The 17,276-nt window shown below is 44.9% G+C and overlaps 1 protein-coding gene across 1 annotated transcript in view; it reads left to right on the forward strand.

Moving 5' to 3' along the window:
• DNAH5 (dynein axonemal heavy chain 5) overlaps positions 1-17,276 on the forward strand; it is a 208,789-nt gene that overhangs the window by 145,817 nt on the left and 45,696 nt on the right. Inside the window, exons 54-60 of the mRNA XM_064160720.1 lie at positions 1,537-1,690; positions 6,069-6,336; positions 6,904-7,135; positions 10,791-10,905; positions 11,170-11,346; positions 14,024-14,227; positions 14,891-15,070. Of these exons, the coding sequence (XP_064016790.1) occupies positions 1,537-1,690; positions 6,069-6,336; positions 6,904-7,135; positions 10,791-10,905; positions 11,170-11,346; positions 14,024-14,227; positions 14,891-15,070 (1,330 nt within the window). The remainder of the gene's footprint in view (positions 1-1,536; positions 1,691-6,068; positions 6,337-6,903; positions 7,136-10,790; positions 10,906-11,169; positions 11,347-14,023; positions 14,228-14,890; positions 15,071-17,276) is intronic.

Here is a 17,276-nt window from a genome sequence, read left to right on the forward strand (position 1 = left end):
ATCAGAGTGAATCTGTCCAAACCATGAGCTGCCAGCTGTGCCAGGAGCTTCTTGTGGCAGACAGTGTCAAAGGCTTTGCTGAAGTCCAAGTAGACTACATCCACAGCCTGCCCCACATTCCCCAGGCAGGTAACCTGATCATAAAAGGAGATCAGGTTGGTGAGGCAGGACCTGTCCTTCCTAAACCCATGCTGGCTGGGCCTGATCCCTTGGCCATCCTGTAGGTGCTTTGTGATGGCACCCAAGATGACCTGTTCCATGACCTTGCCTGGCACTGAGCAATAAGTCTTCAATTGTTATTCCTCCCTGCAGCTGAAACAAAAGTTCATAGAATATTTGTGTTTTCTTGGTGTTCATTTCTAGTTTTAGAGGTGTCTTTGCTTTTGAGGTGCCCTACTTATAACCGCATGTGTGAAGCCTTCTCTTGGTGATTAAATCTTCTATGCTGAAATGCAAAAAATCATCTTAATCATCAAGAAAAAAAATCATAACATGAATAAAATTAGAAATCTAATGTATTTGTTATCTGAGCTCCTCCCTAGTAATGAGGAACTGTTGTAGCATTTAAAATTTCTCAGGTCATTATAGTTAATTAAGAAATTTAACATAAAAGTTGCATGCAACCACTTCTCTGTTTGAGTTTCCATTGGGCATCCTAGAAATGTCAGCTTTTGTTGCAGTTCTTTATTCAGCCAGTATGACTTTGTATGCTGGATTTATGTGGCAAGGTTTTGGTAGCAGTGGGCTGCTGGGGGTGCTGTGATGGTTTGGGTGTACCCTGCCCCCCCCCACTTTTAGAAATACCTAGCTAGACTCAGTCGGGCTCTGGGAATATAAATGAAGCTATTTATTTACAGCTGGCACAATATACAAGCAGCTATTTACAGTATATACAGTTATAGACAGAAATAGACAAGGTAAAAAGTAATACAGGAACACAACTCCCCTCCCAGAAACCTGAGTCCCCAGGAGGGGCTCTCAACCACCCCTGCACCTTCCCTCTGCCCCTCTCAACCTTACCCCAGTCCTAAGGAGGAATAGAGGTTCAGCCAAGAGGTTAAGAAGCAAAGGTGAGCGGCAGGTGAGGTTAGGGAGATGCAGCTCAGCCAGAGCCCAGCCAGAGAGTGCAGCAAAAATGGCCAGAGTGTTATCTAATGTTTACCCTTCTTCTCCTTCAGCAAGACTCTGAGGGGAGTAGACATCACCATTGTTTTCCTTTCACAGCCTATGATCTAGTTCTTCTCAACAAAACATTCTACCCTGCTTCAAACTAGCACAGGTGCCTTCTCTGAGAAGCTGCTATAAGTTTCCCCCATGTCCAATAGAGCCAGTGCCAAACAGTTTTCAGTCCAAACCAGCTACCTGTTACCAGTGGCAGCAGTGTCTCTATCAGAGAGAAGAAAAAACCCAGAACGGCTTTTTTGTGCCTTAAATTACAAAAGGTTGTTTCTTATGCACATTTGTTGGTTCTGATTCTTTTAACCAAAAGCTCCTATTGATAGGAATGAGTATTAGTACAACTGTACTCTTTTGTAGATCATACAACACTTTAAACTTGATGGAAGATCTGAAACTCTTGTACAGAACAGCAGGACTGCAAGGCAAAGGCATCTGCTTCCTTCTTACAGACAATGAGATCAAAGATGAGTCTTTCTTGGAATATCTGAACAATGTTTTATCATCAGGAGAGGTAAGATACCTTCTTGTGGTTGGTTTTCCACTTTGTGAATGGTGTAATTCTGAAGTTAAAAATAACTGGATGTATTTGAATGTTCTTTTGTATGTCAAGGAGACCACACGTTCACAATCCAAAACTCATTTGCCATTGGAATGGGCTGCCCAGGGAGGTGGTGGAGTCACCAGCCCTGGAGGTGTTCAAGAGAAGACTGGCTGAGGCACTTAGTGCCATGGTCTGGTTGACTGGATAGGGCTGGGTGCTAGGTTGGACTGGATGATCTTGGAGGTCTCTTCCAACCTGCTTGATTCTATGATTCTATTACTACAGAAATACAAAAAATGGAAACAATTCATTATGCTGGGGTGGAGTGAGACAAAGCTATTGTAAATTGAAGAATGAGCATCATCACTACATACAGAGAATTTGTTTAAGTCAGACCCTTTTAAATGTGTAGGCAAACTGTCAAGAATGTGAGAATGGCTTTAAAAAAATGTAAACTTGAGGGACATAGCTGAAATTTAAGAAAGCTAAATTCTGAGCTCCTCTATTCAAGAGAGATATTGAGATACTGGAATGTGTCCAGAGAAGGGCAATGAAGCTGGTGAGAGGCCTGGAGCACATCCCTTTGAGGAGAGGCTGAAGGAGCTGGGGGTGTGCAGCCTGAAGAAAAGGAGGCTCAGGGCTGACCTCATTGATGTCTACAACTACTTGAAGGGAGGCTGTAGCCAGGTGGGATTGGTCTCTTCTGCCAGGCAACCAGCAACAGAACAAGGGGACAGAGTCTCAAGTTGTGCCAGGGGAGGTCTAGGCTGGATGTTGTTAGGAAGTTGTTGGCAGAGAGAGTGATTGGCATTGGAATGGGCTGCCCAGGGAGGTGGTGGATTCGCTGTCCCTGGAGGTGTTCAAGAGAAGCCTGGCTGAGGCACTTGGTGCCATGGCCTGGTTGATTGGCCAGGGCTGGGTGCTAGGTTGGACTGGCTGAGCTTGGAGGTCTCTTCCCAGCTTGTTGATTCTATGAATCTGTAAAAGTTATCTGTTAAATTTGAACTTATTTTGAGTGTACAGTTAGCACTTGTATGGTGAATTTATGGGATGACTTTTATTGCTTTACTTGTTTTTATTTCAGGGGTATTTTTAAGAGTAATTTCTATTAGTTACTAGAATATCAAGAGAAAATAGCAAAGCTATTGTACATTGTGTTGTTTTGGGGCTAATCAGAACATTTCACTGAGAGAAGTTAAATCCTTAGCTGTGAGAAGAAAGAAAACCTATATCACTCATTCTTCTGCTGAGACATGCAACTAGTCAAAATATAGATAAGACACTTCTCACACACTTCTCAGCTCTCAGTTCTGCTCCTTCTCTGGTGGTCTGTGTATGTGGTTGTCTCTGCCTTGATGTACAGACCAATCATGGGCTCACCAAGCTAAGAAGAGTTCATCTTGGTATTTCCAATCAAGGTCAAGATCAGAGATTGTATCAACTTGAGAAATCTTAGCAGCTTGATCTGCTTGCTGGTTGTGTTGGTGTTCCTCAGTGGCTCTGCTCTTAGGCATGTGTCCATCTACGTGCTTCACCTTCACTTCTCTCCAGCCGTGCATCAATGTCCTGCCATAGATCAGCACACCAAATAGGCTTTCCTTTCCTCTGCCAACCATGCTTCTTCCAGTCCTTCAGCCAACCCCATAGAGCATTGGCTACCATCCACGAGTCAGTGTAGAGGTAAAGGATAGGCCAATTCTCACGTTCAGCCACATCAAGAGCAAGTTGAACAGCTTTTACCTCAGCGAACTGACTGGATTCTCCTTCTCCGTCTTTCGTTTCGGTAACTCTCCTGGTTGGACTCCAAACTGCTGACTTCCATCTTCGCTTGTTCCCAACAAGACGACAGGAACCATCTGTGAACAAAGCATAGTTCTTTTCCTGATCAGAGAGATCACCATAGGGAGGAGCTTCCTCAGCACGAGTTATTTTCTCCTCCGGAGGTTTGGAACAGTCTGTGCCTTCCGGCCAGTTGGTGATCACCTCCACCAGACCAGGTCGGTCAAGATTACCCATTCGTGCTCGTTGGGTTATCAAAGCCATCCATTTAGACCAGGTTGCATCTGTGGCATGATGTGGTGATGAACCTTTGCCCTTGAACATCCAGTTAAGAACTGGCAGTCTAGGAGCTAAAAGCAATTGTGACTCATTTCCAATCACTTCAGAAGCTGCTTTCACTCCTTCATAGGCTGCTAGAATCTCTTTCTCAGTTGCAGTGTAATTTGTCTCTGAACCTCTGTAACAGCGTCCCCAGAAACCAAGAGGACGACCACGTGTCTCATTTGGAGCTCTCTGCCAAAGACTCCAAGTTGGACATTGTCACTGGCAGCCATGTACAGAATGTTTTTAATGTCTGGACCAGATCTCACAGGTCCCAAGCCCACTGCATGGACTATTTCTCGCTTAATTTGATCAAAGGCTGCTTGTTGTTCAGGTCCCCACTCAAAATTGTTTCTCTTACAAGTCACATCTTGCAGAGGTTTGACAATATGGCTGAATCCAGGAGTGTGTAGTCTCTAAAATCCCACTGCACCTAAGAAAGTGTGTCCTTCTTACTGGTGGGAACTGCCATGGTAGAGACTTTGTTGATCACATCCTGAGGAATGTAACAGCGACCATCCTGCCACCACACTCTCAGAAACTGAATTTCTTTGGCAGGTCCTTTGACCTTGTCTCTCTTAATGGCAAAACCTGCTTGCAACAGAATGTCAATGATTTTGTTACCTTTCTCGAAGACTTCCTCAGCAGTTTGGCCCCACACAATGATGTTGTCGATGTACTGGATGTGCTCTGGAGCTTTACCTTTCTCCAGTGCATTGTGGATGACTGACTGACAGATGGTTGAGCTGTGTTTCCACCCCTGAGGCAAACGGTTGAACTGGTACTGGATTCCTCTCCAGGTGAATGCAAACTGAGGCCTGCACTCCTTTGCTATGGGAATAGAGAAGAAAGCATTAGCAATGTCTATGGTTGCATACCATTTAGCCTCCTTCGATTCCAGCTCGTACTGGAGTTCTAGCATGTCCGGCACAGCTGCACTCATGGGTGGCGTCACCTCATTGAGGGCACGAAAATCAACTGTGAGTCTCCAATCTCCGTTAGGCTTGCGCACAGGCCAGATGGGACTGTTGAAAGGTGAATGAGCTTTCTCAATGACAGCCTGACTCTCCAGTTGACAAATCAGCTGATAAATGGGCAACAAAGAGTCATGGTTAGTTCTGTACTGCCTGTGGTGTACAGTTTGAGTAGCAATTGGCACTTCCAGATCCTCTATGTCATGATGTCCCACAACTGCAGGTTCATCTGAACGTTCAGGTCTAATGGACAACTTCAATCCTCACTTTCTATGGATGCTGTATATTTGTAATATACAGGAATGCCTCCAGGTGGGTTTTAGAATCATAAAATCAGTCAGGGTTGGAAGGGACCACAAGGATCAGCCAGTTCCAACCCTCCTGCCATGGCCAGGGACACCCTAGCCTAGAGCAGGCTGCCCACAGCCTCATCCAGCCTGGCCTTAAACACCTCCAGGCATGGGGCCTCAACCACCTCCCTGGGCAACTCATTCCAGGCTCTCTCCACTCTCATTGATGAACATCTTCCACCTCATCTTAAGTCTGAACTTACCCACCTCCAGCTTTGCTCCATTCCCCCAAGTTTTGAAAGTCTCCAGAGAAGGAGACTCTACAGCCTCTCTGGGCAGCCTGTTCCAGGCCCCTGTGATCCTCAATGTAAAGAAGTTTCTGTCCATGTTGAGCTGAAAACTTCTATGCTCCAATCTGTAGATGTTGCTTCTTGTCTTACTGCTGCTGACCAGTGCAGTAACACAAGGAGCAAAGATCTTCTCTTCAACTTAGAAAGAGGAGCAGGGAGAGGAGCAGGAGGAAATGGAGGAAGATATTTAGGAGGAAGTGAAGGGAGAGATGGAGAATGAGCAGGAGGAAGAGACTTGGGAGGAGGAGGGCAGCAAACCAATACCTACCTATCTTCTTGTATATTGTGCTAAGCTGTACATGTAGCTTCATCCCTTAACTTCCAGCCATCTGAGTCTAGTCTGGGTGACTTTGCAAGTGGGGGGGGGGAGGGGTGGGTAACTCCCAAACCATCACATACATTAAGTCATTGTTTTTCACATAGGAGAGTAGGGTTTACAGCAATTTAGATTTTGCTGTGTTTAATGGCATCACATCAATAAAAGTGGAACAGGGTCTAATAAGTTTCATGTCTGAAATGTATGCCCCTTTCTGCAATGCTATACATTAAATTAACCTTACTCTGTATATTCTGTTTTGGATTATTATTAGTATTTTATTATAAAGAATGAAATAAATCTTCCTTTTTCTCAAAGGTGTCGAACTTATTTGCACGTGATGAAGTAGAAGAGATCATTAGTGACCTCATACCCACGTTCAAGAAGGAATATCCACGTAGATCTCCAACCAGTGAGGTTCTGTATGACTACTTCATGACTAGGGTCCATCAGAACCTTCATGTGGTTCTTTGCTTTTCACCAGTGGGTGAAAAATTCCGAAACAGGGCCCTGAAATTCCCTGCTCTTGTTTCTGGGTGCACTATAGATTGGTTCAGCCGGTGGCCTAAGGATGCTCTGGTGGCAGGTAGGTGCATGTTTGGTCTTTGCAGACATTTAATTCTTTGGTCAGTGGTCATGAACTTATATTGAATTTGGCTAGCACACTGGGATCAGAAACTTAGTTCTGATGCTTGATACCAGTATTTTCTCCTTAGAGCTTGCTGTATTAAGCTGTTGAAATATTTCTAACAGAGGAAAGGCTTCAAACACAGTTTGAATGAAAAATCACCATGGAAGTAGCTTAAGCATTAGTAAAGAAGGAAAAATGTTCCTAAAGAAAGAGATTGTTACTGTCAGTGCCTGTGATATGGCATATGGAGACAGGCTGTGGTTACCCAATCCCAGATAGCTAGCAGTTAAGGTCAGAGAAGAAAAGCAGTTGCACACTTTGGAGGTGAAGGCATACCAGATCCCTGGCTATACTCCTTACTGACAAGTGTGGAGTAATGTTCAGAACCTGATGCTAAAGACTGGGGTTTCAGAAAGTGGGTGAAAGCTGATATAGTATGTGCAGACATGCTTTTGTATTGCCTTGTTCATAAGCTTTGAGTTTTTACTGAATATATCCTTACATTTTTCTTCCTTTCTGGAGTATCTGAACATTTCCTGTCCTCATTTGATATGGACTGCACTGCTGATATAAAGAGGGAAATTGTGCAATGTATGGGCTCATTCCAGGATGGAGTAGCAGAGAAATGTTCTGATTACTTTAAAAGATACAGACGTTCTACACACGTGACTCCCAAATCCTACCTGTCCTTTATTCAGGGATATAAAACCACATACAGAGAAAAGCATGCTGAGCTGCAGACATTAGCAAACAGGTAAACTGCTCAGTTTACTATTGTCTTTCTGTAGTATTCTTCCCCACATACGTATACTCTGATATGCTTCGGTTCAATGCATGGTTTGTCTCTTTTCATAGAATCATAGAATCAAGCAGGTTGGAAGAGACCTCCAAGCTCAGCCAGTCCAACCTAGCACCCAGCCCTAGCCAGTCAACCAGACCATGGCACTAAGTGCCTCATCCAGGCTTTGCCTGAACACCTCCAGGGATGGTGACTCCACCACCTCCCTGGGCAGCCCATTCCCATGCCAATCACTCTCTCTGTGAAGAACTTCCTCCTAACATCCAGCCTAGACCTACCCCGGCACAACTTGAGATTGTGTCCCCTTGTTCTGTTGCTGGTTGCCTGGCAGAAGAGGCCACCCCCCACCTGGCTACAGCCTCCCTTCAGGTAGTTGTAGACAGCAATAAGATCACCTCTGAGCCTCCTCTTCTCCAGGCTAAACAAGCCCAGCTCCCTCAGCCACTCCTCATAGGGTTTGTGTTCCAGGCCCTTCACCATCTTTGTTGCCCTTCTCTGGACACCTTCCAGCACCTCAACATCTCTCTTGAATTGAGGGGCTCAGAACTGGACACAGTACTCAAGGTGTGGCCTGACCAGTGCTGAGTACAGGGGCAGAATAACCTCCCTTGTCCTGCTGGCCACACTGCTCCTGATACAGGCCAGGATGCCATTGGCTCTCTTGGCCACCTGGGCACACTGCTGGCTCATCTTCAGCCTACTATCCACTAGTACCCCCAGGTCCCTTCCCTCCTGGCTGCTCTCCATCCACTCAGTCCCCAGCCTGTTAGCACTGCTTGGGGTTGTTGTGGCCAAAGTGCAGAATCCTGCACTTGGCCTTGTTTCACAGCAAAAAGATCGAAAAAAATATGTAAAGGTGTCATTTGATCCAATATTGTCGTTGCTCTTGTCATATAAAATAGAGGCTATACATTTATGGAATTAGGAAATAGGGTAGTGATGTATGAAAAAGCAAAATGATGGGAAGAAAAGGTGGTAATCCATTTTTCCCCATGTGTTTTCAATGGGTAAAACAGCTAAATGTAATTTCATAATGTGTTCACAATAGTACTTAATTTACCAGAAAGCAAGTTCTGTTTTCCTGCTAACCAGTTGTACCCTTCTGATATGAACATTTAATCACAGTATCACCAAGGTTGGAAGAGACCTCACAGATCATCAAGTCCAACCCTTTACCACAGAGCTCAAGGCCAGACCATGGCACCAAGTGCCACGTCCAGTCCTGCCTTGAACAGCTCCAGGGACGGCGACTCCACCACCTCCCCGGGCAGCCCATTCCAGTGTCCAATGACTCTCTCAGGGAAGAACTTTCTCCTCACCTCCAGCCTAAATCTCCCCTGGCACAGACTGAGGCTGTGTCCTCTTGTTCTGGTGCTGGCCACCTGAGAGAAGAGAGCAACCTCCTCCTGGCCACAACCACCCTTCAGGTAGTTGTAGACAGCAATAAGGTCTGCCCTGAGCCTCCTCTTCTCCAGGCTAACCAATCCCAGCTCCCTCAGCCTCTCCTCGTAGGGCTGTGCTCAAGGCCTCTCCCCAGCCTCGTTGCCCTTCTCTGGACACGCTCAAGCATCTCAATGTCCCTCCTAAAATGGGGGGCCCAGAACTGAACACAGGACTCAAGGTGTGGTCTAACCAGTGCAGAACACAGGGGCTGTACTGAGAGGGGATTTGATAAATGTTTATAAGTATCTGAGGGCTGCCAGGAGCAGGGGACAGGCTCTGCTCACTGCTCCCCTGGGATAGGACAAGTAGCAGTGGGTGTAAGCTGCAGCACAGGAGGTTCTGCCTCAACACAAAGGGGGACTTCCTTACTGTAAGGGTCCCAGAGCACTGGCACAGGCTCCCCAGAGAGATTATTGAGTCTTCTTCTCTGGAGCCTTTCAAGGCCTGTCTGGATGTGTTCCTCTGTGATCTATGTTAGACAGTGTTGTCCTGCTCTGGCAAGGGGGGTTGTATTGGGTGATCTCCTTGGGTCCCTTCCAACCCCTAACATCCTGTGAGCCTGGGATCATAAATTGTAATTTGGACTGCTGAATTTTTTAGTAATAAATTAATAGTGGGTTTGAAGTATTCACTCTCCTGTTCAGATACATTTTTAGACTAATGAAGTCTGTCCATGTCAGAAAGAATAAAATAGAATGTAAAAGTAGCATTTAGTGTATCAGTTGATGTCACCCTTAAGAAAGAACTGTCATCTAATTTTTCACAGATTCATACAAAGGCCTGAAAGACTTTTAAGAAAAAACTCAGTCTGGTTTATTTCACTTTCAACATTTTGTTTGTTTGTTTGTTTGTGTTCCTCTTTTATGGCTGGTTTTGATTTCAGCATTTTGATTTTATTAGCCTTTCCAATATCCTCTCCAAACAAGAAATAGTGATTTGAGATATTTGTTAGACTTCTAGAGATCAGAAAATGCTTTCTGCATTATAGAACTCAGCCCTTCCATATCAGGTTGAAGCTCAACAGGTATGGTGATATTTCTTAGACTTCTATTGATCAGAAAAATGCTTTCTGCTTTATAGAACTCAGCCCTTCCATATCAGGTTGAAGCTCAACAGGTATAGTGATATTTCTTAGACTTCTATTGATCAGAAAATGCTTTCTGCTTCATAGAACTCAGCCCTTCCATATCAGGTTGAAGTTCAACAGGTATGGTGATATTTCTTAGACTTCTATTGATCAGAAAATGCTTTCTGCTTTATAGAACTCAGCCATTTCATATCAGGTTGAAGCTCAACAGGTATGGTGATATTTCTTAGACTTCTATTGATCAGAAAATGCTTTCTGCTTTATAGAACTCAGCCATTTCATATCAGGTTGAAGCTCAACAGGTATGGTGATATTTCTTAGACTTCTAGAGATCAGAAAATGCTTTCTGCTTTATAGAACTCAGCCCTTCCATATCAGGTTGAAGCTCAACAGGTATGGTGATATTTCTTAGACTTCTATTGATCAGAAAATGCTTTCTGCTTCATAGAACTCAGCCATTTCATATCAGGTTGAAGCTCAACAGGTATGGTGATATTTCTTAGACTTCTATTGATCAGAAAAATGCTTTCTGCTTTATAGAACTCAGCCCTTCCATATCAGGTTGTAGCTCAACAGGTATAGTGATATTTCTTAGACTTCTAGAGATCAGAAAATGCTTTCTGCTTTATAGAACTCAGCCCTTCCATATCAATTTGAAGCTCAACAGGTATGGTGATGTATGGAACTAATGTATAGGATTTTATGCAGTGAAAAAAGCATACTGCTTGACTAAGATGTTTTTAACATTTCAGGCCACAGACTCTCTTCATGTATTTCTTTATTGTTGATCTTCTTGGTTCTCCAGATATCAGACACTTGTGTGAGAGTTCCTGTGCAAGTTTTAGTTTTGGTGTAAGAGGATCATAGGCTCACAGAATCACTCAGGGTTGGAAGGGACCACAAGGATCATCTAGTTCCAGCTCCCCTGCCATGGACAGGGACACCCTACCCTAGATCATAGCTTTGGCTTGTGTTGGTTGTGATTGATGGCAATCCATTCTGTTGTTGGAGTAGTTTGGAAAGCAGAGTGTAAATAACATAGGCAATGCCAATCTTCTTGTTGTGCTTTTTTAACTCCAGAATGAATACTGGACTGGAAAAGCTGAAAGAGGCTTCAGAGTCAGTGGCTGCTCTAAGCAGAGAGCTGGAGGTAAAAGAAAAGGAACTTCAAATTGCCAATGAAAAATCTGACATGGTATGTAAAGTGTATTACTATTTTTGGGGGTTTTTTTGGGTGCTCTTTTTGGGTCTTTTCTGTTTTGAAAAGATTAATGAAGTATAAGGAACCTAAAAAAAAAAAGGGGGGGATGTTGAAAATTAGGAAGAGTGGCAAAAAGTAAATTTGTTTGAGTTTTCCAGTTCTGGAATTCAACAGATAACATTTTACAACAAAAAGAATACTTTCTTCAACCTAGGTGTATTCTTTACTATTGGGCATGTTGGGTTTCTCACTTTCTAGGTGTTGAAAGAAGTTACTGTAAAAGCACAGGCTGCTGAGAAGGTGAAGAGTGAAGTTCAGAAAGTGAAAGACAAAGCTCAAGCTATTGTAGACAGTATTTCAGCTGACAAAGCCATTGCTGAAGAGAAGTTGGAAGCTGCAAAACCTGCTTTGGAGGAGGCAGAAGCAGCCTTACAGGTTAGTACATGACTCATAGATAATATTATTTCACTCCTGAGAACATGGGCATCTTTGAAAACAAATCAAAGCCCATGGCTGCATTGACTAACATATCTCCTGACAGAAAATCTGTGCAATTAATAGATCTATTTTGAGGAGCTTTAGGCTCACTTTTGCTTTTCTTTTTCCATTTGAGTACCAAACCCAATTTTTGTTAGAAAATGGCAAGTTTAAACTCTTCCTTGAAGCTGCAGGTGATATCTGATGTGCTGTGTTTGATGTTAAACAAGGAACTAACTGTTGATACTGTCATATAATTTGTGTGCAATGAGTGAAGTGCTTTCCATGTAAGAAATTGTAATTCTATCAAAATCTAAATTTCCTGGTTATTTCAAGTTTTCATTAACAATTGAAGTTTTGATTAAGTTTGCAGATGTTTGGTGATTGGCCCAGTCACTATGGACTGGTGAAGGCAAGTCTGGTTTGACCAATATAATCTCCTTCTATGACAAGGTGATACACCTGGTGGATGAGGGGAAGGTTATTGAGGGGAAGGATGATGAAGCTTATGAGAGGCTTGGAGCACAGCCCTGTGAGGAGAGGCTGAGGGAGCTGGGGGTGTGCAGCCTGCAGAAGAGGAGGCTCAGGGCAGAGCTCATTGCTGTCTACAACTACCTGAAGGGAGGCTGTAGCCAAGTGGGGTTGGTCTCTTCTGCCAGGCAACCAGCAACAGAACAAGGGGACAGAGTTTCAAGTTGCGGTGGGGGAGGTCTGGGCTGGATGTTAGGAGGGAGTTGCTGCCAGAGAGAGTGATTGGCTTTGGAATGGGCTGCCCAGGGAGGTGGTGGTGTCGCTGTCCCTGGAGGTGTTGAAGCAAAGTCTGGCTGAGGCACTTATAGTGCAAAGTTATGAAAACAATTAGGATATGATATATATACAAGGAATTGGTCAATAACTGGAAATATCAACTATAGACAGAGAGGGAGATTTCCCTCAGGCTTAGTGCCACTTAGAAGCTATGCTGTTTGCCCAGCAGGGGCTGAAACTGTCTTCTCTGAGGGAGAGGTAACTTATATTACAGAGGAATTAAAGCTTTACTTATGAATGTTGTTATTAATTATTAATCACCCTCCCGGGGCTGTGTCTCAGCCTGTGCCCAGTGTCCGGACTTCCAGGGGCTGGAATCTTCCCGGCTTGAGAGGGAAACTAGGTGAATCCTCCCAGCTTGAGGGGGGATGATAAATCTTCCCAGTCTCTGGGGTAAACAGGTTTTCTCTAACCTTCTGTCCTGGTGAAGTGATCTCTGCCTCAACGCTACTTCTGGATACTGCGAGTCCAGGGACGATCAGCTGGCAGGATTCCAGGAACAGGAGAAGGATGTCCGTGCAGCTTCTGGCACGATCTGCTGCACAGCTAGCAGGCTGTGTGTGAATATGTGTGTTGGCAGACAATCCAAAAGGTCTGCAGTCCTGGTCCCCTTACCAGGCTAAAGCTGGGAGTCTGAGCTCCGTAAATAAAGCAAGATAGCTGGCAGGTATGCACAGCTGGCTCTAGGCTTAGGGGCTATCAGCTCCTCATATATGTATCAGGTGCAGGCTTGAATGTGCTCTGCTTCTAAGGTATGCAGACAGGTTAACTGTGAATTAAATCAATGCACAAGGTCTAAGCCTCAGTGAGCATGCAAGTAAGTCAGGGCAGCAGGATGCTGCGATGTGGATCAGAGAGCTGAGCTGCACTGCAGGCAGGGTCAGAGAGATGAATCTGAACAGATCTGATGAGAGCTGAGTCTGAACAGCTGAGTCTGAACACTCTGAACACGTGGTGCTCCTTTGCACCCCTCTTTATAGACTGTGGGCCGAGATTCATGGCCCTTTTGGCCATTCAAAGTGACCAGTCAGGTTGGCAGTAAGCCAAATTTTACCTTAATGGGTAGGAGCTGTTTGCCTGGACTCTCCCAAATATGGGGATCACCTGGGTGGACCCCAGGGACACACGAGTTGGGTGTGTGTGTTACACAACCTGTTTACTACCATGGGTCCTGGCAGGAAAACATGTCCAGGCATGTAGAGGCATAGGGAGGCCTCTGTTTTCGGGCCTATGGCTCCTCCACCACAGGTGTTACACCCCCCCCCCCCCACCCCCCCAGCTAAGAAAATCACCCAGACTAGACTCAGCCAAGCTGGAAAATGAATGCAGCTTTATATTTACAGCTTAGCACAATATACAAGCAGGTATTTACAATAGCTACAGCTAGAGACAGAAACAAACAAGTTACAAGTTTAAAAGAAATACAGAAACACAGCAGCCCTCCCAGAAACCTGAGTCCCCAGGAGGGGCTCCCAACCACCCTTCCACCTTCCTTCTCACTCCTCTACCTTACCCCAGACTTTGCCTTACATTCAAGGTGAGTTTGAAGGGTCAGTCAGGGGAGTTAGGAAGCAGATGGATTAGTCAGGCAACTTAGAGAAGTGCATGCAGCCCAAAAACCAGAGAGCTAATCCCTTATCTATGTTTATGTACTTGCTTTTATCCATCTCAGCAAGCCTATGAGTGCAGCAGCCATCACCATCGTTTCCTTTTCACAGCCTATCATCGAATTCTTCTCACCAAAATAGCCCAGCTAGGCTCAAACTAGCAGAGTCATATTTAATAAACACTAATAGTAGTTGTTTTAACTTCTGTTTTCAATTCACAGACAATAAAACCTGCAGATATTGCCACTGTCCGCACACTGGGTCGACCTCCTCACCTCATTATGCGCATCATGGACTGTGTGTTACTGCTCTTCCAGAGAAAAGTCAATAATGTGAAAATTGATCAAGAAAAGTGCTGTACTGTCCCATCCTGGCAAGAGTCTTTGAAACTGATGACAACAGGGAACTTCCTACAGAACCTACAGGTGCTTGTGCAACCTTCTTTTTGATTTGTCCAGACAAGGGTGAAAAAGCTGGTGACTGGCCTGGAGCACAGCCCTATGAGGAGAGGCTAAGGGAGATGGGGAGTTGTTTAGCCTGGAGAAGAGGAAGCTCAGGAATGATCTCATTGCTGCCTACAATTACCTGAAGAGAGGCTGTAGCCAGGTGGGGATTGGTCTCTTCTGCCATACAAGCAGCAACAGAACAAGGGGACACAGTCTCAAGTTGTGGCAGGGGAGGTCTAGGCTGGATGTTAGGAGGAAGTTGTTGGCAGAGAGAGTGATTGGCATTGGAATGGGCTGCCCAGGGAGGTGGTGGAGTCACTGTGCCTGGAGGTGTTGAAGCAAAGCCTGGCTGAGGCACTTAGTGCCGTGGTCAAGTTGATTGGCTAGGGCTGGGTGCTAGGTTGGACTGGCTGAGCTTGAAGGCATCATAGTGCGAGAGAAGATCATAGATGAAGGCAAACACTTGCATTTTGTGATACAGAACATGCTTTGACCATCTCGTAATGATATATGCAACAGAGAACTTCATATTAGCTGTTGGTAACATTTGTGGTCTTGGTAATGTTCTTTGTGTGCTGAAATACATATGTGAACAGTTTAAATACATTACAGACATTATGTATATTGCACTCTTTTTTAAAGCAATTTCCAAAGGACACAATTAATGAAGAAGTGGTAGAACTTTTGAGCCCTTATTTTGAAAAGGTGGACTACAACATTGAAACAGCTAGGAGAGTATGTGGGAATGTGGCTGGCCTGTGCTCGTGGACCAAAGCTATGGCTGTATTCTTTTCCATAAACAAAGAAGTATTACCTTTGAAGGTAAGTCTGGTAATCAGTGGGAGGCACACAGACACCCTTTGCCTTTTGTCCCCCAACTCTTTGTACACTTGAGAATTTAACCTACTGGGAGCATCAGCTGATTTGCCATTGGAATGGGCTGCCCAGGGAGGTGGTGGAGTTGCTGTCCCTGGAGGTGTTGAAGAAAAACCTGGATGAGGCACTTAGTGCCATGGTCTAGTTGATTGGACAGGACTGGGTAATAGGTTGGACTGGATGATCTTGGAGGTCTCTTCCAACCTAGTTGATTCTATGATTCCACTTGGTGCCATGCTTTATAGGAATTTATTATCTTGAAAATATTAGCTCAATGGTAAGAATTGTCAAAATCATCAAACTGGTGCAATTTTATGTCTCTAAGTTCCTCTCACTGGGGTTGAAGCAGCTGTCATCTACTTAAATTCAGTATTCCAATTGCTTTATCTTAACCAAAAATAAATTGGAGGAAACTAACAATCTGGTTGTTCTAACATTCCTGACTTCTATTTGTAAACAGACCGTTCAGATACTCCATCAGTTAGTGTTTTTGAGAGAGAAATAGGCCTAAACATATTTTGAATGGTGAGAATGAAAGTCAGGAAGAGCAAGGTCAAACATACTTTAACAAAGTATCTTGTATTTCACAGGATCTTAGGGGTTGGAAGGGACTCAAGGAAATGATCCAGTCTAACCCCCCTGCCAGAGCAGCACCACACAATCTAGCACAGATCACAGAGGAATGCATCCAGACAGGCCTTGAAAGGCTCCAGACTCCACAACCTCTCTGGGCAGCCTGTGCCAGTGCTCTGGGACCCTTACAGTCAAGACGTTCCCTCTTGTGTTGAGGTGGAACCTCTTCTGTTGCAATTTACACCCATTGCTCCTTGTCCTGTCCCAGGGAGCAGTGAGCAGAGCCTGTCCCTCCACTCCTGGCCAGCCCTCAGGTGTTTATAAACATTTATCAGATCCCCTCTCAGCCTTCTTGAGACTACGTAGCGCCAGGTCCCTCAGCCTCTCCTCATCAGCCATGCCCTTCAGTCCCCTAATCATCCTTGTAGCCCTCCACTGGACCCTCTCCAGCAGATCCCTGTCCCTCTGCAACTGGGAAGCCCAACACTGAACACAGTATTCAAGATGAGGTCTCAGCAGGGCAGAGTAGAGGGGAAGGAGAACCTCCCTTGATCTGTTGGACATGTTCCTCCTAATACATCCCAGCATCCCATTGGCTTTCTTGGCCACAAGAGTACATTGCTGTGCCATGGATGTTATCCACCTGCACTCCCAATTCCCTCTCCACAGGCTGCTTTCCAGAAGATCACCTCCCAGCCTGTACTGGTGCAGTTTGTTATTCCTCCCCAGGCACAGAACTCTGCCCTTGTCCTTGTTGAACCTCATCTGGTTCCTCTGTGCCCAGCTCAGTCTGCGCAGGTCTCTCTGGATGGCCACGCAGCCTTCAGCTGTATCAGCCAAGCCTCCCAGCTTGGTGTCATCAGCAAACTTGCTGAGCAGACTCTCTGTGCCCTCATCAATGGTATATCAATTATAATAGGAGTGACCAAGAAGGAAAATTTGTAGTTACTAAATGATGAGATATCTGCTGAGCTGTTTGATTTTGAAATATAGTACAGTAACACTCTGAGAAACTGTTGGGTGAGGGGAAATTAATTGATGCAAGATGATATGTTCCAAAATTACTATTGTTTATTACTGTTGCTATTCAGAACTCTGCCACTCCTGACCACTGATTTTAATGATATTTTGGCTCTTACACGGTCATGGAAACATTCTATGGATAATATCCACAGCTGATATATGCAGCAAAATATAGAAACATTAATTGAACTGGAAGAGACATTTACACAGATTATTATTGTTACCCTCGTGGGGGCTGGCCACAGTCCAGACAGTGCCCAAGTGCTTTCTGGGCTCTCTGTCTTGTTGGATTTTGAGGCTTGAATCTTCCTGGCTTCTGGGGACAGGATGCAGACAATCTCTGCCATTTTCTCCTGGCTTCCTCTGGATGATCTGTGTATATGTGCAGGGATTCTAGGCAGGACCTTCAGGTGCAGAGGCAGATGTGGTGCAGTCTCAGCACGATGTCACACTGGCCACACAGGCTGATTGTGTGCAGGCATCCAGGGTCTGCTCCTGGTAACTGGCGGCAGTGGAGTTTAGCAGGCAGCAATAAGGCAGTGTGCAACAGCAGCAG

Source organism: Pogoniulus pusillus, chromosome 21, assembly GCF_015220805.1.
Source record: "Pogoniulus pusillus isolate bPogPus1 chromosome 21, bPogPus1.pri, whole genome shotgun sequence".
In the NCBI taxonomy this organism is placed as follows: Eukaryota; Metazoa; Chordata; class Aves; order Piciformes; family Lybiidae; genus Pogoniulus; species Pogoniulus pusillus.